This window comes from Candoia aspera, chromosome 10 (assembly GCF_035149785.1).
Source record: "Candoia aspera isolate rCanAsp1 chromosome 10, rCanAsp1.hap2, whole genome shotgun sequence".
NCBI lineage: Eukaryota > Metazoa > Chordata > Lepidosauria > Squamata > Boidae > Candoia > Candoia aspera.
Window position 1 is genome coordinate 17293875 of NC_086162.1, and position 25311 is coordinate 17319185.

A 25311-nucleotide genomic window follows, 5' to 3' on the forward strand; every position below is an offset into this window, starting at 1 on the left:
TGATGGTTTTTTTAATCTTGTGGGGTTCCTATTTTTATTTTTTTCACTTATTCCCTAATGGCTTGATGGTTGTTAGCCTCCCAGGGTTATATTGTATAAGATGGGTGGCCATATACATCTTTTGAATAAGCGAATGAATGAATGATCTGCTGCTGCTAGTTTGGCAACATCTTGCTTTCATGGTCTGGTACTCACATTCACACTTCTGTGTTCGTTCATTCACCTTGGAATACGACTTGCTTGTGTGAATGATCCTCTCCCCGTTCTAACTGCTGCAGGCAGAAATGGCACACCGCTCGATGGTTTTAGAAAAATCTGCACGTTAGCTGTGATCTATAACATAATGAGCAAAATCAAGGGAACTAGGAACAGCCCATTTTTAATATAAAATATGTTAGGTCTCTTATTTTTATCCCCAAGCTGCAAGGAGCTTTAGCCCACTTTAGATTTAACCATCTGGGACCAATAAATTATGGTTTATTGGACAAGAATGTGTGTTGAAGACCACCCTCCCTTTATTGTTTTTCCTCTCTTCTCATACGCCATCATGCGAAAAACTTTTTGGGATTTGCTAAACCAGAAGTGTCAGTTATGGATGACTGCAGCAAATTATATATGCTTTTGTCTTTGGAACGGGCCCAGAAAGTTCAGCTGGTCCTACAGGGCAGCAAAAAAACTGGAGAGCCAGTTTGGTCTAGTGCAGTGTTTCTCAACCTTGGGAAGAAGATGTGTGGACTTCAACTCCCAGAATTCCCTACTCAGCATGGCTGGCTGGGGAATTCTGGGAGTTGAAGTCCATACATCTTAAAGTTGCTAAGGTTGAAAAACACTGGTGTAGTGGTTAAGGTATCAGGCTAGAAACCAGGAGACTGAGAGTTCTAGTGCCGCCTTAGGCATGAAAGCCGGCTGGGGGTCTTTGGGCCAGCCACTCTCTCTCAGCCCAGGAAGGAGGCAATGGCAAACCACTTCTGAAAGACCTTGCCAGGAAAACTGCAGGGACTAGTCAGGGCAGCCTCTGAGAATCGGACATGACTGAACAAATTTTTTTTTAAAAAAAAATCCCTGATTGATAAGACTTCAGATGGGTTTGCTGGGAATTTTGCAGTTGGTTTCCAGCACATCTTCCGTTGAGAGAAAGAACAATTATAGTGCTCTTTAGACTTCGGGCATTGTTGTCTGCTTGTTTTATTTCGAGGCTCTTGAACTCTTTTAGCATGTTGGGCTCATTTTGTGTTTGTGTGTATGTTGCTTTTTGTTTGCTGCAGAGGGCTCAGAGCAGGGAATGGATTGTCAACTGGGCTGTTAACAAGCAAGCAAACAAACAAACAAACAATAAAGGCTGGTGTGATGTGTTTTGCAAATGAGGACATGAAAATCCACAGACTGAAGGTTGACTCAAAGTATAATCCTCTTAAACAGCAAAATTATCCAGCCTCCAGTTTAAATGTCAGCAGTGCAGGAAATGCATATTCAGCGGCCAACGAGCCTCATTGCACCACCTTGTTCTTTTTGTATACCACAAACTATCATAAAGCCAGGATGCGGTGGATGGAAGATGTCTGCTGGTGCAGAAGAAAAGATGCCACACAGGAGAAGCTATGGTCTTCTTCCTTGCTGGACTACAATTCCCAGCAGTCCTAGCCAGCATGGCAAAAGTGAGGGCTTCTGGGAGCCATAATTCAGCACCTTCCAGACCTCACGGCTTTCCTACCCCTGTATGGCAGCCAACATTACAATGTAGGCATCAAACAAACTGGCTGGGTTGGGTTCCCACAATGATTCTAAACCCAGGTTAAAAAACACCCTTTTGTTCACACCCATTAAGCCCAAACAAACCATCTGATGGCTTGATGTCATGGTCTGATTAATACGTCATGCCAAGATAACTGCTTGGGTTCCTATAATAAGCAGACCCATAAACCAACCCTATTTTAGCCTAATCTAATGAGTTATTTGGCCCCAAGGAGAGTTATAGGGTATTCTGCAACCACCTAAAAAAGGCAGGACGGGCTGGATGATTTTCTCCATCGGAGCCTGTTTAGGAAATCACAGCTGCAGATTGGTTTTCTGGCTTTCTCCTCTGAGTGTGCACAGGTGTAGCCTGTGTGTGTCTTTTTGCTCCCCCGCCTCCAAATCTACATACACTCCCAGGTTTCAGGCACATTAGCAAGCAGATGGTGAGCAGCTTCAGCTGAAAGCAGTATCGATCATCTGGGGGGGAGGCTGTGGATGCTATGGCTGAATCCAGGCAATTTATCCACCCCTTCAAGAGGCAATCCTGGTTATTAAAGCAATTTGCTGTGTGGAGGAATCTGCACCATCCATGCAGGATGCAGAGGTCATGGAACCTGCTTGCTTCAAACACAGTATCTGCTCTCTGGGGCTACCATATCTGGGCTGTAAAGTTGCAGACAGCCACTAGATGTCAGCAAAGAGAACCCTATATGGCTTCCAGGGGTGTCCACAGAGTATGGTCAGAAAAGTCAAGATGGCCACCACAATGGTGCAATCGAAGCTCCACCTGTTTTAATGCGTGGGTTGCACCTGCTTTTCATCTAAAAATGAGGTGGAGCTCTGATTGCACCATTGTGGCCATCTTGACTTTTTTGACCATACCCTGCAGACATCCCTGATCTTTTTGCTCCCCTAGTGGTTGTTTGAATTGTTGCAGCCCAGATTAGAGAGCCCTACTGTTACCTTTACTACCTTTATACTGCAAACAGGACAATTTCCGTCCAACGGCAGCTTGCAATTTAATTGGTTTTTGTCAATGGCTTTTTGGAAGTCTGTGATGGTAACATCACTAAAGGGCCAAGACTGAAACATTGGTCTTCTTTTATTTTTTTGTGCATGGTGATGGGGAGGGCCATGCATATTTATATGCCAGGGGAGACTGTACTCAGAGTAAGCATGTTTACCAGAGTTCTGGGCATCTGTTTTAGGATTTAATATGTGAAAAAAAAGTGCCAATTGGGTTGTTCAAACTGGGGAGGGGTGAAGGCTCCAAAAAATTGGATCTGGGACAGGGGCAGGCATGCATGCACATGATCCACAATTTGCTCATCCTAACTGCCCCAAAGGGACACCCTCTGAATTGCAGGCCCCAGTTGCTCTTAGATTTGCACACTCCAGAGGGAGAAGACAGGGAAGTGATCCGTTCTGCTATGTGCGTGGACTCCTAATCCACATCTCTGTAGTCTTATCATAAGCCCTGGACTGCTTAGAATGCTTAGTCCAATCTTTGAATCCAATGAAAACCTAATCCAATGGCTGACCTCACTTTCCAGTGGCCTGCTGGCTTCTCCTGCAGCCATAGAGATAAAGATTGATCTCTTTATCAATCATCCCCATTGGTGACTCCTTATTGGCAATGACTTAATATTGCATGACGTGATCCACTTGGCTAAATTAAGTCACCATCTGCCAGCTGTTGGGGAAGAAGCCCTGCAGGGCTGGAATTATTCTCTCCGTGCTGCATTTTTCTCTCTGTGCTGCATTTGAGGCAGTTTGGAGCAGAAAAACCTTTTGTCCCCATTAATGGATTGGAGGGCAATGAATGGAGAACAGGCAGCAAAAGAGATAAAGAATAAAAATGGTGATTTCTTTGAAGGAGGAACTGGGGTGCTCCTGATGGATTCTTCCTGTGTGGAAATTTGGCAAGCTTTTTCCCCCCCTAGCTTGCAGATGTAACAGTGAGAAAAGGCTGAATAGCCAAATCTCTTTGTTGATGCATCTGCTTGGAACAGTGTGTCTCAGCCTCAGCAGCTTTAAGACATGTGGACTTCAACTCCCACAATTCCTCAGCCAGCCAGGGTTAGGGTTAGAGTTGGCTGGGGAATTGTGGGAGTTGAAGTCCACATGTCTTAAAATTGCTGAGGTTGAGAGACACTGGCTTGGAGGGAAAAACCTGGCCGTCAGGTGGATAGGTGGGAGAAGGAACAATGACAGTTTCAAGGAAATCAACAAGTAAAATAAAAACAGACAAAGAACTGTCCACAGTGGGAGAAGCCTGCTGCTACTTTGGGGGGAAATTTGCTGCTTTTTAAGGAAAAATGACATGACTGCTCCTACACTTTGGAGCAAAGTATATTGCTTCTCAAAGCACATTAGAGTGGAGCTCAACTCATGATTATACATGGACACGTATATAAGCTGAAGCTGGCACACCAGGAACCAATTTTCTCAAGGCAGAATCCCCTGAACAGCGGGTTGGGCTAGGTGACCACTGAAGTCTCTTCCAACTCTATTGTTCTGGGATTCTAATCACGATACAAACATACCTAAATTGCAGTTGCCACTCATACCAGGAAGAGAGCAATGTAATATCCTTGGTAAGGCAGGAGGAAAAAGCTCAGGATTCATACCTTCAAGGCCAGGCTGTAGTCAGTCTTTTGTTGCCAAGAGACACAGTAGTCTATATTTGACTTTCTTTGTATCTACAATAAAGCAACTTATCCAGCTGTGTCAGTTTGTGAAGCGTCTGCTGTTATTGGATTCAGGGTTGAGTTTTTGGTGATTCGAGATGTATTGCTTCGTCTGGTGAAGCATAACATCATGTAGTTTTCTTGAGAACAATATGAAAGTGGCTCACCACTGTGTTCCTCTGGGATGCTTTTTTCATCTTTCCAACCTTGGCTACTAGACAACCCTAGAGTTTCTTGGTGGTCTCTCATCCAAGAACTAACCATGCTGGAGCCTGTTCAGCTCTTCCAAGATCAGCCAATGCCATCTAGGTCCGCACAACTAAATCAACAATCCAACATCAAGCATGGAAAAATGACCTGATACGGCTCAGTGGCACATCTGCCAAACAGATTAAAAAGAACATGCTAGTAAATTCTGCTTCTGGATGGCTGCAGACCAGCAGGGCTGAAGTGAAGATCAGGAGATGCTTGTTAGTGATGAGAGAGAATGGCTGTATTCACACCACACACCTAACCTGCTTACTGAATTAATTTCCTTGTAATGTTCATCCAACACATTTAGCCATATACTGACAGGGTAGGCTTGGTTTTTCTAACATGCTAACTAGAAGACTGCATTACAACTAACCAAGATTAGTATTAATGAAGCTCAGCATGATGTGCAAATCCAAGCGCTAGGTTTCTAACTGATTTGATTTGAGGTGGTGTGTGAATACAACCAAGAAACTGAAACCAGTTTGAGGGATATTGCTCCAATTCTTTGCTTTCCTTGCTCTTTGTTCATTGCTCAATGATCTCTAGCTCTTTTTTTTTAAAAGACTGGCAGAGAGACAGGACCCAAGGTTTGATTTCCAGCTCTGAAGTTGTGTTTTTTATTCAAAGGGGTGGGGGGAATCAAACAGTGCTATCAGATTGCAACTTAAGTTTCTATTTTAACCCAGTTTTATTGGATGGACTCCAGGTACAGTCACATTAGGACAAATTCATTGCAATCACTTGGGTTTTGCAATTCTCTTTCAGATTTAATCAGATCCAGAAAAACCCCATGCAATCCATGGAATTTATTTTGATGAGTTATTTTGGATCTGATTAAATCTGGAACCCATCTGATGTTTCCCTGGCCATGAAAAGTTTCCCCTATCCTGACTATGTTTCAGATTGCCCCAACATGGCACAACCACTGGGCAGAGTGCTAATTTGGGTGTCAATCAGCAAGCGGATGTGTTTGTTGTTGTGTAAGAACCACAAGAGATGACACCAGATAAAGCTGCAGTTCAGACAAGTTTGTAGACAGAGCAAACAGACTGAGATTTTAAAGAATTAATGTGATCTGTATAATAAATAAGGTTTAACAATCCCAACTGTTGGTAAATTTAGGGTTTGTCTGGTCTTCTCAGAAGCTTTGTTTGAAATCTGACTGGACCTCACACTTGTGAATCCATTCTGAAGTAGTTTAAGCTTGTTAATGTGTCACTGAAAAGACTGAAGTCAAAATACATAGGTTCTAATTAACAGTTTTGAACTTGATGCCATAGTGTTTGTAAATTTGTAATTAGGTTTATTCATCTGTGTATTTTGTTTTCCTGTTGTGTGCTTATATATGCAAGAAGGGTAATCCGGTTCTAATTTTCTGGTTTATATAACTTGTTCAGATTCAGTTGCCCCTGGGATATTACTGTGGGAGTTTTATGGTCAACAGGATTATTTTTTATTTTCACTAGAAGGCCAAATTCCTATAGAAGTAATTTTTTGAGCCCCAAATTCTATGATAGTAATGGGTGCAGCCTGAAGCAAAACTGGGTGGAGACCTCCCTCCCTCCTCCTTCCTTCCTCCTCCTCTCCTCCCCCTTCCGATTCCCTTTCTTCTGTCCTTCAACTCACATTCCAGCCTACTGAGAAAGGGACTTCCTTTCTGAGTTGAGGGCTTGCAAAGAGAATTGAAAAGACACTGAAAATCAACTGCCCCTTTTGTTTGTGGGTTGTGTGGCAACCCATTGTCATTTATATCTGCGTCCCCAAATGCATCATGGGAAGCATTTCACAAGCCTTGGTATGCAGCCATGATGAGAAATAATATATTTGGCTAACAGCAACAACAAGATCACAATGAAGCCATTTAAACCATTTAAGAGTGGCCGATTATGCTAGTGAGAAGCAGAGAGAGTCAGCAATACCTCATTCTCTCTTCTGTTTTTTCCCCAGACATTAAGATAGTGTGACATCAGCCCCATCTGGTATCAGCAGCAGTGGCACACCAGAATTGCTGTGAATTATGTGCACATGGACGTATGTGCTGAGAGGCCCTGAGGAGGAGGAAACTTCTAGCATGTATATTGCTGAATGATATAATTTCTTTTGCTTTCCTGTGGTAGAAAAATCATTGTAAAAATCATACACTAAACCAGCTTTCCCTGTTCTGGTGCTCTGTAGATGCACTAGCACTTCAGTTCCCAGAATTCCTGGGCCATGTGGGCTTGGAATGTTGGGAATTGAAGTCCTAAAACATCTGAAGATATCAGATTGGGGAAAGCTATACCTTTCCCCAGAAATGATGAAACTTGGGAATGACGTAACTTTTAAATGAGATTGCGCATGCTCCCCACCTTACAAGCCATTTGGGTGATGGGGGAAAACACAGCCTTTATAAATGGCAAACACGGATGTGGCAGGAGTTTCCAGGGGAAATTACACAATTGCAGAATAAAGATTGGTTGGAAAATATTCCAAGTGAAGACCGTTCCTCTGCCCTCTGTTGCTAGCCAAATACATTCTAACAAATCATGTGTTCAACCTTTGGTTTGCTGAACAAACCACAGCGTCCTCCAGTTTCACATCCAGAAGTCATAAATGTAATTGAGGAACTGCGGCAGTCACACATCATGCTGAGCAATATGCAAATATGTCACATTATGATTCATCAGGACTTGGATCTATCACAACCTGCCACTGAGACCTTAAGGTGCAGAAGTTAGCCCATTATGTCTACGATTTTAAAAGACAGAGTCTGAAATGGAGACCTCAAGGCATGCAAGGCATGAGAGCCAGGAGCTGTGATGCCTTTTTCGAGGAAATTCCTGCCAACAGGAACTGGGTTGTGCCCAGAGGGAGGGAAGGTCAAGAGTATGAATTTTGTGTATGAAAGGAAATGTTGCACATTAGGATGAATAATTTTGTTCTCACTAATTCAAGCTGCATCAGCCTACCCTCTTGTATAAGACCATGGAGTTAATGTTAATACTTCAGGGTGGTTTTTCTTTCTTTCCTTCCTTTTTTTTTGAGAATGAAGAACTGGGCAATGCGTACAGTAGTTTCCAAAGAAGATCCGCCTTTCATTTTAAAAGCTAAGATTCTAGTCCTCGTGCACTGCAGAGATGATTCTGAAATGTAATGGGAAATAGACTGTCTGAAATGCCAAATGCCAAAGATAAGACAGCATAAGCTACTAGTAGTTTCAGGTGCTCTATGTCCTTTATAGCAGAAATGGCAGGGGAGAAAATGTGAAATGGTCTCTATAATTGGCTTAATTTAAACCTATTTCAGATTTCAGTTCCTGGTGCAGAATCTAGATCGGACGGGTGTTCATTTCCTCTTTCTCTTTTAAGATAGGCTGACCATACGTCCCATTTTGAATGGGACGGTCCCGTTTTTTTTAACATTTCCAGACCATCCCATCGTTTTAATATAAATGTCTATTTTGTCCCGTTTTCTTAAAAACCTTGCTTAAAAATTTGAAAGTTCCCTCGAACCGGTCAGAATGCAGTCTGACTTTGAGGGGAAGGAGGGGGAGCTCAGCAGAAAAGGTGGGGAAAAAGCCACAGAGCTCAACCTGGCGGGAAACCTAAAAAGAAAAAAACAGGATCGGCTGATAGGCGGTGAACAAAGGGTGAGCTGATTGGCTCCTGCCTTGAAAGGACGGGAAGAAAGGAATGTAAAAGTACAGCCAGAGGAGGAATGGCTTGTCGGGGACAACCGTTCACTAGACTCTCCAGCCCAGCCTTGCCTCTTGCAAATGAAGGAATCCAAAGATTCCCAGCCCGAGAAAACGGGAGAAGTTCCTGCCTGCCGATCCAGCCCGTTGCCCAGCCCTGCCCCGTTTTGCCATCCCAATGTCCCATTTTTAACCCCGTCCCATTTTGCCATCCCAATGCCCTGTTTTTGTCTCAAGGAAATATGGGCAGCCTATTTTAAGAGCATAGAGCACCTGTTACCTTTTTATTTCCACCCAGGCTAGGTTAATGGGGGCACACTGTGTAATGCGTGGGTAAAACACCATACCAGAGAGGTGGAGAACAAACAGCGTTAGACCAGATCATCCATCATGGTGAAAGGCAGTTTCCAATTTTCTAAAATTACACCTAAGTATTTGCGTTTCCTTTCCTGCCACCGAATGCATGAAGAGAAATAACCCAGCCTCACTCTTGTCTCACGTTTTTTAAAATTAAATATAAATATTTCAAGTGTCCGTACATTTCTCAATTCCCCCCCTTTGTCTCTGAAGCACCATGGGCTCAAGCAGGCAGGGTTCCAAGCTGCCTCTGAGAGATCTTGTTTGAAAAATGCAAAAAACAAAAGGAAAAAGGAAACCAAACTCCATTGGTTCTGGAGGCAGGAGAGCAACCATGGCCTCCCCTTGAGAATGCCCTACAGGAGCATACAAATACCCTTAAGGCAAAAAGAAAAAAGGAAGGAAAAAGGAAACAGGAGGAGTAATTAACGCTAAAAAACTGAACAAACAGCCATATCCATCCCCCAGAGATGCCCAAACAAGATCAACAGATCTTGTCAGTTTTTGGCTTCTTCCTCTGCTTTTCTTTTTTCCTTAAATTAGATTTTATTCCAACAGTCCCGTTCATTTCAATGTTACATTCAGTTCCTTTCAGATTTTCTCTTGGCATCATGGTTGAACGCTATTGCCACCTGCTGGTGAGTCTCAGGTGCTGCAGGCGTTTTCTTTGAAGTAGCCCACCTTTTCTCCCTAAAACATGGCACTGCTGTTACCTAATAAAGGGGAAGGAATTTAGTTGCCTTTATGTCCATTCAGGGTGCCCACCCCCCACCTGCTAAAGAGGGAGAAGATGGGAGTTATTTAAACTAGTGTTTCTCAAGCTCAACCACTTTTAAGATGTGTGGACTTCAACTCCCAGAATTCCCCCAGGCAGCATGGCTGGCTGGGGAATTCTGGGAGTTGAAGTCCACACATCTTAAAGTTGCTGAGCTTGACAAACACTGGTTTAAACCACAGGAAAATGAAAATACAAGCACTGGGGCCCATGCGTAAAGATTTCCCAGAATCATGCGACTGCAGGAAGGGGTGGGAGTCAAGGTGGCGCATCAGTCAGTCCCACTGCTGAGGCAACTTGATCATAATTGGATTGGTAAGCTACACTTATGGCTGATCTCCCACGAAAGCTTGGCCACCATGTGAAATCTGGATTCTTACAGGCTGAGTCACCCCCCAGTGTCAGGTCCAGACCAAGGGGAGAACTTCCTGCCATTCTGGGTCCACTTTCACGGCCTGACATGAAGAAAGACTGTCTCTCAATTGCTCCGCAGCTCCAGGAGAAGCGGTTCCAGTCCGAAGAAGGCAAGCAGGAGGCCGGCCATCTTGGCTGCAGGAGTGGAACCCTTGGCCAGCCCCCCTGTTGAGCTCTCCAGAAGTTGAGACTGTCGGGGTCCTCAGGAAGAGATCGACGTCAAGACTGTCCCCTTACCATTCGGAACCAGTTCCCCAAAGCGAGTGTCCGCTCCCGTTTCTTTCCCACCGAAGATGGAAGGAGTTCGGAAGGCGAGCGGCCCCGTCATACATGGGTCTGCATGCGCTGCTGAGCGGGGCGTCCATAGTCAGACTGCTGAGACAGGGACGTGTATGAGAAACGGGAGCAGCCCGAAGCCTTGCTGGCTTGGTCGGACTGCTCGTAGCCGCTCTCGGCCTTCTCGAAGCTGCTCGGCTTGACGTAGCTGGTGAAAGCCCGGCTATAGGGGGCAGTGAGATAAGCTGCCCCACTGTATATGTTCTCTGGAGGGAAAAGCCGTTCGTGGGTGGTGTCGTATGCGGAGCGGGAACTGGGGGTGCCCAAGGTGTAGCGGTGGGTGTACTCAAAGAGTTTGGGTTGCACCGGCCCCGTGGACGGGTACAAGGACGTTGGCCCAAACAGGGGCCGGGGGGCCGGCGTATATTCCGAAAAGCTGCTCCCCAAGCATGGTTCCTCGTGGGCACGCACCTTGTAGTAGCCATTGGTGGGGTCCTGCGGACAAAAGAGAGTCACGAGCTTAGAGGGGGGTGCGCTGCTTGAACCCGGGTTGCCAGCCAGGAGCTGTGCCATTTTCTAGGATACAGGATTCCATTCCCCCTCTGGAATGGTTTTCCATTTTTAAGAATTATTGGCATCAAGTGAATATACATCTCATCTATACTAGGAGTTTTCTCCTGCACATCCTCGTTTTCTCTCATTTGTTTATTCCTGGGATACGTCCCCATCCTGGCTTTTCGCTAAGAGCTCATCGAGGCTCCGGTGGTGAAGATCTTCTCCCGTTCATCTCCACCACAACACCCTGGGAAGGAAGTTGGCTTGACAGAGAGCTAGCGGTCTACAGTTCCCCAGTGAGATCCAGAGGCAAGGGGTGGGGGTGGGGGCTTGAATCCAAATCACCCCAGCTAACCTCTGTTACCGCACCGGCTCGGTCAGATATGCGGGAAGTCCCGCACAGCCCCAGCCGAGCTCACCTTCAATTCCTGACTCCCTTCGTCATCCTCCAGGATTTCACTGTGCTCAGTGTGGGACGTGGCTGGAGACTCGCTGCTTGTAGCCTGGAGGCAGAGGAAGGGGGAAAGGTGAGCATTCCTATCCAAGAGGCCCTTGCGCAGCGCGAGGCCAAGAACTGCACTCTGGCGGCGCCACCAAGTTACTGCCCATCTGGCTATGACATTCAAATGGGATGGGGCAATCATGCGTGTGTGTGCGCCTGTGCGTACAGGAGAATAAGGAAAAATAAAGCCAAATTTAAAATAATAACGCCCCACTTGGCAATTGCTGGACCACTGGGAGCTGCCCCTGAAAATTGTGGGCCCAAATATGAGCCAATCATGAATAGGGAAACTCAGACGCCAGAAAACAAGAACTCAGAGGCTGCATGGGGCTTCCTGGTTGCCCATTCTATGCTCTGGGGCCAAGTGAAATATCACACCTGTGTTCAGGCCACAGCTTTAGTCAGATCAGTTATGCCTGGAGTGGCTGCATTTCTATAACATGCTAGTCTTGATTAGTTTTAATCTAAGTTAGATTCGGGGAGGGGGGGTGTTAGTTGTTGTGTGAATGCAGGCCATTTAGTCAGTGTACAGGTAGTCCTCAACTTACGACCATTCGTTTAGTGACTGTTGCGGCAGTGCTGAAAAAAATGACTTACGACCGGTCCTCGTACTTATGATTGTCACAACATCCCTGTGGCGGTCACGTGATCAGAATTCAGGTGCTTGGCAACTGGCATGTGTTTACGATGGTTGCAGCGTCAGGGGGTCACGTGACCACCCTTTGTGACCTTCCCAGCTAGCTTCCAACAAGCAAAATCAACGGGGAAGCTGGATTCACTTAAAGACCACATAATGACTGTGGCCAAAAAGGTTGTAAAATTGGGCGCGGTCCTCTGATGCCTAATTTAACAACCACTTCACTTAGCGACTGAAGTTCTGGTCCCAATTGTGGTTGTAAGTCAAGGACTACCTGTATGGTAGGTTTCAAAGAATTGTACACAGCCTTACAAGAGCTTTATTCAGGAACCAGACAGCAGGCTGTGTGAATGCAGCCAATAAAGTTTTATGATTAGGCTTTCTGTGTTCAGCTCAACTCACTCCCTTCATTTCTGACATTCATATGCCAAGGTTAGGGCATAAGTGGCTAAAACAGGGCCACCTATGGCAAAGGAGCAATGGGATGAGCAAGCTTGGGGAACCTGATGATTTGCAGAAATACCCCCAAACCCCAGATGCAGGGGGGTTCCCAAATACTCATTGAGGACTGGATGGAATCCATCAGTTGGGGAGGCTGCAGGGACTGGGAATCTGAAAAACAAGGGAAGGGCATGATTTCCTGGCTGGCTACTTCCAGGGGGAATGAATTGGAGTATCCTAGAAAAACGTAACAGGCTGGCTGGAACTCTGCAGAGGAGATGGGGAAAGAGCATTCTCGACTGGATGAAACACCGGGATTGGTGGCCGGGAAGCAATATCCCTGGAGAATGACAGAGCCCTTCGTCTCAAGCATTCTGACAGATGCACTCTATCCTACAACATTTAGCTGCAGCTCCCCCACCCCCCGCTTTATATTTTTGAATTCTGGACGTGCCTTGCTTGCTTGTGGCTACAATGAAAAAAGGAGAAGTACGTGTGTTTTTTTTTTTCCAGAACAGGCAGGCTTAGCTAGCTGGGGCTGGAAGCTGCAGAAACAGGGACCCGGTGGAATGCGGGGACCTGGGGCCAAATTCCTGCCCAACGAATCCCCGTCTCTGCTCACCATAGGCTCCTTGCCGTCATCTTCAACCTCACTGGGCCTGCTGGGGCTGCTCTCACTTGTGGTGATCTGCACGAGGATATCTGCCTTAGACAGCTGCGTTCCCCGCTTGGCTGTGGAAGAGACAGATGGAGAGAGGCGGGCATCAGATCGTGCCCCCCATCGCCTAGGAAGCTACCCTTCAGGACAAAGGGTGATGATGCCTTGCAGGGACCCCAAATCTGGGACTATCTGGCTTGGGTGATGGATGTGTAAACAAAGGGACTGAGAGAAGATGAATTCAATGCCCTTGTGCTCCTTCAAGTGAATGCTTCCATATGTCTTGATGTGCACAGGATAGCATTACTTAAGTTTCAGCACTGAACTGTAGCTCATGGCTAGGAGATGTGCCTGGCATGCGGAACAGCCCCATTTCCATCCCTGGCACCCGGTTTAAAAAAGGATCATGTAGCAGGTATGATGGGAGGTTGAGAAAGATCAGGAGGTGCTTGAGGTGGTTGGCTAGGATATTTGAGGCTGTGACTAAAAGAGGGGAATGCCAAAATAGGGGTGTCCATTATTCCCAAGCGTCTGATAAATTGGAGAGCATGTCATCCCAATGATTTACATGGTTTGTAGGATGATGTTACTATGCAAACAATGCCCATTATGTCAGTTGCGTAATGATGTCAGTGCCCCAATAATGCAACTGAAATCATTTGCTTAATGGCATCGACAGGCAAGTATCACAGATGATGTCATTATGCAGATGACACAAATTGCTTCAGGGAGTGGGCTCACTGCATACAGTATGGAGTTGTATCAAGGACCGGTTAATTGAGATTTTCCCTCCCCAGCGAAGCCAGAAAGGCCCCTTCCCGGGGTTTCATCTCATGCCCCTACTATCAGCACCCTGCTCTGTTCCTCCCCGGGGCAGAGGCTCTGGGCTTAGCTTAGCCTTTCAAGTGAGCTTTACAGGTAGTCCTTCCTTAGCGACCACAATGGGGACTGGAATTTAGGTTGCTAAGTGATGCGGTCATTAAGTGAATCCAGACCTGATTTTACGACCATTTCTGTGGCAGTCGTTAAGCGAATCAATGCAGTCGTTAAGTGAATCACATAGTCGTTAAGCAAACCACAGATCGTTAAGATGGTTCCCTATTATTGGAACCAGCTGGGAAGGTCAAAAATGGTGATCATATGACTGCGGGATGCTGCAACCATTGTAAACGTGCGATGGTTGCCAAGTGCCTGAATGGTAATCATGTGGCTGTGGGGATGCTGTGACGGTCATAAGTGTGAGGAATGACTGTAAGTAGGTTTTTTCAGTGCCGTTGTAACTCTGGACGGTCGCTAAATGAACGGCCATTAAGCGAGGACTACCTGTAACTCAAGAGAAGACCACAAAGTCCAGGGAGGGAGGAGGGAGGCAGATGGGGAAGGAGGGCGACAGTTGCAGAAATCCTCACCTTTACCGCAGCGCTTGCGTCGATAGCAGAGAGAGACAAAGACGACTAAGAGCAAGAGAGCAACAACTCCTGACGCAGCCAGAGCACCCAGCATCAGGACAGACAGGACCTCTTGGAAGAAAAAGGCATTGCTCGGATTAGTTTCGTCTCTGGATCGACTGCAGCCTTATCCCACTTGGAGGCTCCAAGCTGAAGAAAGCTGGTATCTTTCTCTTCCTAGCGAGCTCTCTCATTTTTCTCCTGCTTACCAAGACTTCAGACAAACCAGAAAAGATTCATCCCTTCTGAACGCAGTAATGAACTTGCAGTGTGGTTTACGTGGAGAGAGTGTCACTACTTTGACGTAATGCTGTTAATCTGGTTACTGAATTAACTCAGTTTTGGCCGTAGCACAAGACACCGAACTAGCCAAACGATCTGGGTTTGCACAAGATGCTGATCAAGATGAAAAACCAACCAAACGTAATATGGATGCTGCACCTGGTAGATGTTTATCTAGCCTAACGGAGTAGGTTGGGCGAAACCGTCTTTCAAGAGGAGGCGAGTCCTCCCATGGGGCTTTTTCAAGTTGGGACGTGGCGATCACCCACATCTGATGAAGTGATCTACTGTTTGCTTATCCTTCCTTTTAATAAAATCTATGAGTCTGAAAAGGCGCTACCAGACTCCTACTGAATTTTGTCCGCCTGATGAGATATTGGTATTCTAGTATATTGGTATCTTAGTGTATTGGTTTTCTGTAATACACTGAACTGCAAATGACCCAACTCATTTTCCCCCCCTGCCCTGCCCTGCCCTGCCCTGCCCTCCCCTCCATCCATTTATTATATGACTGCCCAACTTGAAATTTGCAACTCTGGGTGGCTAACATCAGGTTAAAACAAATACCAACAAATAACTCCAAATAAAAACAACAATAAGGACCAAAATACATCTGAGGCCAAACACAATCTTAATCCACTCTGATGGGGCTCATCTGTAACATCCTGGCTCATTGCCTGGGGGAAGAGCCAAGTTTTCACAGCCTTACAAAAGGCCAGAGGAGTTGGAACCATCTGAACCATGCTGTTCCACGCAGCAGGTGCTGCAAAAAGGAAGGCAGGCTTCCTGGGTCCCATCAGATGTCACATTCTACAGAAGGACCTTGGAGCATGCCCATCTTTCTGCATCTTGTGGGACAGGCAGAATTGATTGGAGACAGGCGGTCCTGCAAATAACCCAGCTCCGTGCCATGAAGATTGGTTGTATGTTGTACGAACCCAGCCAATTAGCTACAGCAGGCTACTAAGTCCAGGCAGCCAGGCCCAAATTTTGTCCAGCAAAAGGAGGAGACCCACCTTGGCGACGTAAGCTGACCGCAACGGAGCGTGCGCCAAAGCGGTTCCAAGCCGTGCAGTTGTAGGGAAGTGCAAAGTCATCATCGTGGGTTGGGTCGATCAGCAGAGCTGAGAGCACCCCTTGTTCAGTCACTACGGTGTCCACTGTGAAACGATCCAGGGAGCCAGCATCCAGCATCCGTTCGCCCCATGCCCACGCCTGACATGGAAGAGAAGTTGAGACTAGGGGCACTGGGGAGAAATGACACAGCTAGCATCTGCATGGCAGCTGCCACATGGAAGTGCTTTTTACAAAATAAACCTCTTGGCTGATTTTTCTCACTCGTGGCTAATACTGAACTGGGTGTCACCAGCTCAGAAAAGCTGTTTATTACCTGTGTGCAATTACAGATCTCATTTTTCTTTTCTTTTTGCAGACTGACCGGAGGAAATAAAACTACTGGAATTTGCATGGGGAAAATGAAGCCACCTGGGAAAGTGATTTGGAACTGCAAATTAGGTGTTGGCTTGCTCTTGGCTCCTTTGGTATGGCGGGAGTAGAGTTGGCCCATTTTCCCCCCTCCAGGGATTCCACTTCCTTTTAAAAAATTCTTTTTAGCCTAGAGTTGTAGGGGTGGGTGGGTGGTGATACGGTTTCCTTATTTACAGGGAAAAAAATGCATGGAGGGAAAATGCCCAGAGTCACTGGTCTGAGATGGTCAGCTATATAAATTGAATGAATGAATGAATGAATGAACAAATAAACAAACAAACAAACAAACAAACAAATAAATAAAGTGAACTGCAGAGAGTTGTGCTATCACAAGCCACATCAGGGATTTGTGGTTGTATTGGCTACTTAGAAAACAAGGCACATGAGAAAGCAGCACCAGGCACTGATATGCTGCCCCATCTACTGCTTTGGGGAGAAATTAAAGGCAGAAGCATGTGTTCCCTGCAGCTAAGAGCACTGGCATTCTGGGCCACAGGAATCCAGATTCAGTGACCCACATGCAATCTGCAAATAAAGCAGCTTTGCCCAGACAGCTGGCTTTCACTTTTGCACAATTCATCCTGCTTTGGCTTGGCAGCCAAAGGAAATGCTGACTGTTGAGATCCTGCACTGACACCATCCGTCCCTTAGAAACAGGGAAGCACTTAGGTCATTTTAAATTCTGGACCTGACATTTTACAAGCCCACCCCCTCCCCGCAAGGCTTTAGGCCCCCTCCTGTTCATTTGGTTGAAAGGGCCCTAAACCTCTATCCCAAAGTTCTGTAGTGGGCTGGGAGAATAACCCTGAGGAGCAAGATGAAGAGCTGCAGCCAAGGAATGATCAGATAAGAGAAATCAGAGTCCAAATCAGGGATGTAATTTGAGAAAGTGTTTCAGACCAGACCCTCCCTCATGGTCTTGAAGATACAGTAAAGGGAGGGAGGGAGAAGGCACCTTCAGAATTGCAAGGTTCTGTTCCTGTAACCCTCTAATAAAGGTAGTTTTAGTATTCATAACTTTGGTGTTCAAGTCTGGTCTCCCTTGAAGGGCTGACAAGTCCTGGCCAGGTAAGACAGGGACTGGAGCCTCTGCTAGGGTTCATTTGGCTTACAAATGCCATCCCCAACCTGATGCAGCCGAACACACTGGGCTCCCTCTGGGCTCCCTCTCATCAGCCCTAATCTTGGGTTGGAGAAGGCTGGTTTGCATCCTTTTCTGGTGCGGATTCTCTCCGTGCCGAGGCCTTTCCCTACAGTAATTTAATGGGCTTGCGTGGCTTTGATTTTGGAGAAGAGAGGTAAGAGATATGTGAATTTTTTCCCCCACCGCTCTGCACGTCTATGCAGAGAGAAGTCTCCACGGAGACAAGCAGGTAAGCCTGTATATTTCTGCCGCCTAAGCCTGGCAAGCTTTGGGGGAAGATGAGAAATTAGATTTCAGACTTACTGTTTCATTACTAATTCCGTTCCAGCCTCCTTGTTGTTTTTAACTGATTGTACACCCATCAATTACATTTTTTTTAATTGTGGCGCTTCATTGTTTGCTAGTGGCCCAGAGGCTGTCTGAAGCATATGACAAGGATAGAAATTTCTAAGGGTAGAAATAAAACAGTTGCCACTGTTGCCCTGGTCAGCAAGGCAGAAGCTGGATGGGCCAAGTAAATTATCTCACTGTCTATAATAGTCCCTCCTATTATACATCCATGCAGGCTAGATGTCCTTTCATCCAGATTAGTTGAAGGATTGCCCATGTTGCCCGAATCTACTGTACCAGTTCCCTTTGGCTGGTATGATGGGAAGAGCTGAATCACTGCTGGCACTAATGACAGGACCTTCTTGGCATTGGCTCCCCCATCTTATTCTGTAGAGATGTACACATGGCCCCATCAATGCCATCCAAAGGCTTCTGAAGACAACTCCTTTTATTTGAGATTATCTTCTGTATTATTTCATTGGCTTGTTTGTTTTGGAGCTGACGTTGGTTGGCTTGAACTCTTCTTTTAAATGGCTAATTCACCTGAGCTTCCTTTTTGAAATAGGTATTGGTCATTCATGTTTTAAAATTGGTATTACTCAAACAATTTTTTCCCCACTGGTTCTCAAATGCTCTCAGGGAAACTCTTTCAAGGCAGCTAATCTGTCGAGCAACTGTGTACAGGCATACACATCAAGCATTTATGCTTCCCTTTTATATTGTAATGTACCTTAAGAAGGCTTCCATCCTGAAAAGTAGCTAAGAAATGAAGCCAGCAAAGGAGCCATCTTTGCCATATTATATACAGTATGTCTTGAGGACTAGAAACTTGTATGCCCTTAAAGAACAACTGCCAGTTCCAGGGTGCTGCATTCTGAGCTTACACTGCAAACTGTGCTAATGAAGGCAAGTGGAAGGTAGCTGGCAGATTGAAGTACTTACGATCCTGTCGGGGCGTGGGATGCTTTCCACAAAGCACTCCAGCCGGGCCTTGGCCCCCACTGCTGTCTGCTGGCTTGGTTCAGCGCTGATAATGGGTGGACCTGGAAACAAAGGTGCAACATGAGCAGGTTAGAGGCGCTGGTGCTCTCTGAGCTTGGTGGTTTGCTTGCAGACATTTCATTACCCAACTAGGTAACATCATCAGTGCGAGTGTGGGGTTTGCTCCCTGTTTATATACAGTAGCTTGCCCTGCCAATGTTGGTGGGGGTGTGGTTTTCTCCTTGGTGGGTCCTTCATTAGGCTGTTTACTGCTTGATTGTTTGTCTGAGTTGGTAGTTCCTTGATTGGGGTATTGTTTGCTGCTTGTTTGTTTGTCTGGTGTTAATACCTGCTTATCTGGGTGTTGGCTGCCAGAGAGGATGTGTTCTTGTCTTTTTGTTTCCTTCTTAGCTTTTTTATTGTCCCTTTTGGATGGTCTGTAAATGTGATTGATCTCTGTGTGTTTATTCATGGCTGATTTGTCTGAATGACAAGCTTCCAGAAATTCCCTAGCATTTTTGGATTTAGCTTGGTCTAGGATGCTGACAGTTTCCCAGCTGAAACTATGGTTGAGTCTGTCCATGTGTTGTGAGATTAAGGAGTTTTCACTGTGTCTTCTGATTGCTAGTTGGTGTTCGTGGATGCGCTCTGCTAGTCTTCTGCCTGTCTGCTCTACGTAGTGACTGTTGCATTCCTTACACTGTATGTTGCAGATACAGTGCTCAGTGTGGTAGATGTAAGTATGTTGTAGATGTATATAGCTCCTTGTTGAAAAGCATTTCGTAGGGAGCCATGATCTGATTAAAATGGGATGGTGCCAAGAAATGAGGATGGGGAAGGTCTTCTACTTTCCTCTTTCCTCCCAGCAATTCCTCTCCCCATTTGGGAAATTGTTTGAACCCTCTTCTGTCTTTGCCAAATCCGCCCTTCCCAGCCGCTCACCATTCACAGCCAGAGCCACCTCTTTCTCGGCCACTCCGATGCGGGGCACAATGGCTTTGCACACATAAACGCCGGCATCCTCCTGCGTCACTGCCTTCAGATGTAGTGTGTTGCCGTTACTCAGCACCTGTTGGTGTAAGTTGGCTCGGTTGGCGGTGTCTTCCTTCATGGCAAAGGATGATGTCCTTTTTCTGAGATTCTAAAAACTCAGGGGGGGGTGTCTATGTGTTGCCCACCCCTACTTGAAAGGAATGGATCAAAAGGAGTCTGGTAGCACCTTTACCTGCTAATGCGTTTTATTATCAGGTATAAACTTTTGCGAGCGGCAGCACCCTTCATCAGTTGCATGGCATCTCTGAATTAAATTTGTTAGTTGGAAAAGGTGCCACCAGACTCTTGATTTGGTGTTGCTGTCGATTAATATGGCTGTCCTCCTACAATGTCCCCTTCAAAGGAAGTGAAGGATTGGTGGGAATAGACCTTTGGTTGTTTGTATTGTTGGTATTGTTTTCAAGTTGCAAAGATGGAAATTTGGCAGGGCCAAATTTAGACCTGGGGAGGCCCTAAGCTATAGGAAGTTGTAGCATACTGTTTCTTAATCTTGGCAACTTTAAGATGTGTGGACTTCAGCTCCCAGAATCCCCCAGCCAGCCATGCTGGGAGTTGAAGTCCACACATCTTAAAGTTGCCAAGATTGAGAAACACAACTGTAGAGCAATACTTGGCAAGTGCTAATAGAGAAGGCTGTGGAACAATTGAACTTGGCAAGAATGCCACCAGGATGCATAACAGACCTGTGATGGGCTGGGGACAGGCTCTTTGATTAGAAGGTGCCAATGCATGCAGAAAGCATATTTTAATCAATTAATGAGGAACACGTGAACCACAGAGGAGGGCTTAATTGATGGAGATTTTCTCATATGAAATTGTAAGAGGACAGCCATGTTAGTCTATGCTGTCAAGAAATTAGGAGTCTGGCAGCACCTTTTCCGACAAACTCATTTGATTGGAAGGCATCAGCTTTCTCACTTCATCAGATGCAGCTCACAAAAGCTGATGCCTTCTAATCAAATGGGTTCATTGGAAAAGGTGCTACCAGACTCCTCTCGATAAAGCTGTAACCGTAATAAATGAAAAACCTTGAAATGTTGAGAGCCCCTTTAGAGTGTGAACCTCTAAGCTGCTTAGCTGATGCCTAAATCTGGCTCTACGGTTAGGACTTTGGTGAAAGCCTCTCATCCACTTGGATCTCTTGTCTACCTTCTGATATTGGGCTTGCGGCCACTATCAATTTTGTAGGGAAAATGGAAATGGACTGCCACGGCCCCACTCACCACACTGGATCCTTTCTTGGTCCAGGCCAAGGTAAGAGGCGGGTTCCCCGTCCAGGTGCAGGTAAAAGAGGCATCTGAGCCGATGTCCACTGTCAGGGGCTTGGGCTGGGAGACAAGGTGAGGTCCAACTGCAGGAGCAAAGAGGAGGAGAGGGATTGCTGAGCATCACTGACAGCAGCCAAGAGGCTGGTAGAGGCATCAGGACCCCACCTCACTTCATAGTCTATCTGTATCTCGTGGTCTATCTCACAGTCTATATCTCATAGTCTATCTGTCTCTCATTGTCTATTTCTCCCCACTAGATTAAGGCAAACGCCTCCAAAAGGACTGTCCAGTACTGGTTTCTACTTTGTTCCTGCATCTCTGGTTTACAGGTAGAAATTGCAGGTTCAGTCCCCAGGGAAGTGCTAGACGAACTGCTTGCCTGAAACTCCCAAACCCTTCCCTAATTCCTTCTTGAAAGTTCTGACTCACAATGGACGTCCACCAGAGTGCTAACATTGGTGCTGCCCACGGCGTTGGACACTTCACACGACACGGGCTCTGTGAAGAAAGACTGGTCGACGGTGGCCTCGTAGCTGTCACCATTGGCGTCTGGAATGGGGACGCCTCCTTTTGCCCACCTGTCGAGGCAGACACGGTCTTAGGAGAGCCTGACTCAACATGTTAAACCCTAAAGCTGGGCTCGTATCATGGGCAGCACAGTGGGCTGCGAGAACAACCTTGGGAGACAGGAGGAAGAGCTGCAGCCTAGACAATGGTCAGATAAGAGAGATCTCAGCTCGCAGAAGGAATGGGGATGGAGAAAGCATCTCAGAAGGGACCCTCCCTCGTTCTCTGAAATGTAAAGGCAGGGGAGGGGGAAAGGGCTTTCAGACTTGCAATGTTCTGTTGCTGTAACCTCACAATAAAGGAAGTGTCAGTACTCATGGTTTTGGTTCCCTGTCCGGACTACCTAGAAGGGCTGGTAGGCAGTGTCCGAACAAATAAATCACAGTCTCCTTAGTGTGGTGGCCTGGTTCATCCCCCATGCTACAACAATGGCTGGGTAGGTTCTTGCAGCCACAGCCCACCCACCTAATTTTACTTTACTCTTGTGTGTCATATGAACTTGGCTGCCCTGAGTTACTGCCCCCTCATTAGAGCCTGCCCGGCTTCCCCCCAGAAGTAAAGTGTGCTCCCTGGCCATTGAAAGGTTGCCCCTCCTTGTCCCAGAAGAAAAAGTTGGGACCTTAGGGCCTTTTTAATTTAGTTAAGAGATGAGTAAAGGGGGAGAAGCTTTAGGCATGACAGCAAGGAAGTTACTCTTTTTCTGTCATGATACCAGAAGCCAAAGTCCATAATGAAGCTGAATGGCTGGAGGGTCCAAGAGACAAATAGAGAATTTGTCACGCAAGGCACAGTTGTCCTGGGGAACTTCCTGCCACAAGATGGGATGGTGGCTACCAAGGTATGATGGCTTTAAAATTGGATCAAAGAAATCAGTGGCGGATAAGGCTATCAGTGATTACTGATCATTTGGATTATGAACCAGCATGAGATTTAGTGACTATATGCTTCTGAAAACTAGGAGAGACAAGTGGGAAGCAGCATAACCTTGAACTGATCCGTGTCAGCTAATTCTTACGCATCAGCTGGCCAGTACAGGTAGTCCTCACTTACCAACCACTAGTTCAGCGACCACTCAAAGTTACGACAGTGCTGAATGAGGAGACTTATGGCTGGTCCTCGAAATTGCAGCCATCGCAGCATCCCTGCCGTCACGTGATCGCAATTCGGGCACTTGGCAACCAACGTGCATTTACGACAGTTACAGTTTCCCACGGTCACGTGATTGCCATTTGTCACCTTCACAGCTGGCTTCCAACAAGCAAAGTCAATGGGGAAGCCAGCAGGAAGTAGCAAGTAGTGGTCACGTGACATCGTGCTTAACGACGGTGGGTGATTCGCTTACTGACTGCAGCTGGAACTGACAAACTGATGTTGCAAATTGGGCTCGGTCATGTGACATTTCACTTTGTGACTGCCTTGCTTAGCAATGGAATTGCTGGTCCCAATTGCAGTCGGTAAGTGAGGACCCACTGTATAACTCAGCATGCAATCCCCCATGTTGCCATTAGAGGGCACCTCAACCACACAATTGTTCCACTTGAACTCTAGCGTTTGCAGCTCCTTCATCTTCAAATCCTTACCGGTAACCTGTCACTTCAGGATTGGAGGTTGCGGTGCAGAGAAAACTCACTTTCCCACCCTCAGGCACAGTCTGGGGCTGTACTGACAGGATTACAACTGGTGGATCTGTAAGGCAGAGAAGAGAGCTGGGGGGAAAATCCCAAATGTTTCTTTTCCATAGTACAATACAGTGACCCTAGTGACCACTAACGTCACAGTTCTCTCACGTCCTGATCTTCATCAAGAAAGTCTTCAAAACCAATTTTGCAAAGGGGGAGGATTATTATGGGATGCACTGTCTGTTCTGCCAGCAGCGACTTGGCTGCAGATCTAGCTGGATCCCTTGCTATCTGTCTTGGGATTGCCAATTAGCTGCTCCATCTACATAGAGGTAGCCCTTCTTGGGGGGCTACACCAAAACCAGGAAGCTACAACCCCACTTGCTTGCTGCTTCAGGTCTCCTGGGCTTCTCTCAAGGATTGGATATCCGATTTTCAGGACAAGCTGCAGCGAAGATTTGTCTCCAATTTAATTATTTGGCCATGCTTCATAGTGATCAAGGTCTCAGAATGCTGAGATTAGCTCCTAGTGGTAGCCCATATGCATAAAACAGTATAGAATCCTAAAATTGGAAGAGGTTAATTTTAACCATCAAGTCCAACCCACACTTCAGTGGAGGAATCCAAATTAAAGCATTCAGACTGATGGCTGTGAAGCCTCCCCTTGAACACTTCTGAAGAAGGCCAGCCCACCCCACTCCACCCCCAGATCACTGGTTCCACTGCTGAACAGCTCTTACAGTCTGGAAGCGTTTCCTAACAATCAGACAGAGAACCTGCCATCCCGTAATTTCAAATTATTTCTTGTCCTGCACTCTGGAAATGACAGACAGCATCTCTGTGGCACTCTTTCTGTATCTGAAGATTGCTATTGTTTCTGTCCTCTTTTCTCAAGGCTAAACTCCCTCTTCATTTCTAGTCTCCTGATCCCCAGTGGTAAAAGAATGCCCCCCCCCTTCACAAAGCAAATCACAATTTGGGGATTTACTTCTGCAGGTCACCTCCTGCATGACCTTAGCCCGTATCTTGCATTGACCTCCTTGATCTTTTGGGGGTGGTGGTAATGATCCTGTGAAGATTTCCGGAACTCATTGGATGGGGGGGGGGGGAGGACACAAATGTAGTAAGTACACCCATGACTGGGGATTAGCTCAGTTATCTTGAGCCTATCTTTGCGAGCCATGGTAACTCAGCAGCCGGGCTGGCCCTCTCCTTGGCCAGAAACCCAAGCACAGGTATCTCTCACTCATTCCTTCTTCACCCAGTCCTTCTTCTGAGCAGGTCCATGCTTGCATACTCACATTGCACATTAAGAGTGACTGAGGTCTGCTTGCCAGCAGGGGCTGCAGGGTTGCTGACACGACAGGTGAAGGAGCTGCCCATGTCTCGACTGCTTGGGATTAAGAGGAGGGTGCTGACCGCCACTTCCCGCTTGCCATCATCCATCAGGGACTGCAGGAGAAGAAAGGACATGCATTTATATTCCAACTTCTAGCAATTTTAGGAAGATAGGGCTGGGTGTGGTAGGACAACAGTATCTGGAGTGCCATGGATTGTTCACACCTGGTTTGGAGACGGGCCTTCTCCCCTGCTCCCCTTTATTCCACACAGGCCCACATCACGCATTTTGAGCCTTCCCCTTAATTTGTCAATGTGCAGTTGTGACAACTGGTGACTGAAGACAGTTGGGCTGAGCTTACCCCAAAATTTAAAGCACAAATTCCCAGGTTGCGCCTATGCTATCTGTGGTGGCCAATGCTCAACACACACAGACTCACCTTGGAGTAAATGGCTGACTCTTGCCGCTGCCCATCACGGTACCAGGTGATTTCAGCAGCTGGCTTGGCTCCAGCTGCGTGACAGGAAAGGTTGTAGGGAATGTTGGATATGACATGGACGATGGGACCATTGTGGATCTCAGGGTCATTGGGGGGGACTGCAAGGAGAGATGCAGAGTGCCCTGGTTGGTGACGTCATCTTAGAAAGAGGCTACAGACAAGCAAGCATGGGAATGTGCAAATATTGGCCAGCCGCAGTAGAATTTTTTTATTTTCAAATCTGTCCTCACCATTTCCCTCAAAAGAGGGACTCTGGGCAGTTTACAGTAAAACTAAAACTAAATCCAGATTAAAATACAATAAAAACAATACTCCTTAGATAAAAA

The 25311-nt window shown here is 46.5% G+C and overlaps 1 protein-coding gene across 2 annotated transcripts in view; it reads right to left on the reverse strand.

The window, feature by feature from the left end:
• Window positions 1-9669: 9669 nt before the first annotated feature.
• The window catches only part of KIRREL2 (kirre like nephrin family adhesion molecule 2), a 38963-nt gene continuing 23321 nt past the window's right edge, over window positions 9670-25311 (reverse strand). The window contains exons 4-15 of one of the 2 annotated variants that reach the window (XM_063312180.1): window positions 24926-25083; window positions 24449-24599; window positions 23109-23214; window positions 21391-21539; window positions 20917-21044; window positions 19583-19709; window positions 18602-18702; window positions 15714-15912; window positions 14377-14487; window positions 12932-13041; window positions 11149-11232; window positions 9670-10669 (exon numbers count right to left, since the gene is read on the reverse strand). In XM_063312180.1, the coding sequence (XP_063168250.1) occupies window positions 10223-10669; window positions 11149-11232; window positions 12932-13041; window positions 14377-14487; window positions 15714-15912; window positions 18602-18702; window positions 19583-19709; window positions 20917-21044; window positions 21391-21539; window positions 23109-23214; window positions 24449-24599; window positions 24926-25083 (1871 nt within the window). In that variant the 3' untranslated portion in view covers window positions 9670-10222. The remainder of the gene's footprint in view (window positions 10670-11148; window positions 11233-12931; window positions 13042-14376; window positions 14488-15713; window positions 15913-18601; window positions 18703-19582; window positions 19710-20916; window positions 21045-21390; window positions 21540-23108; window positions 23215-24448; window positions 24600-24925; window positions 25084-25311) is intronic. The other variant, XM_063312181.1, reaches the window with a different exon arrangement.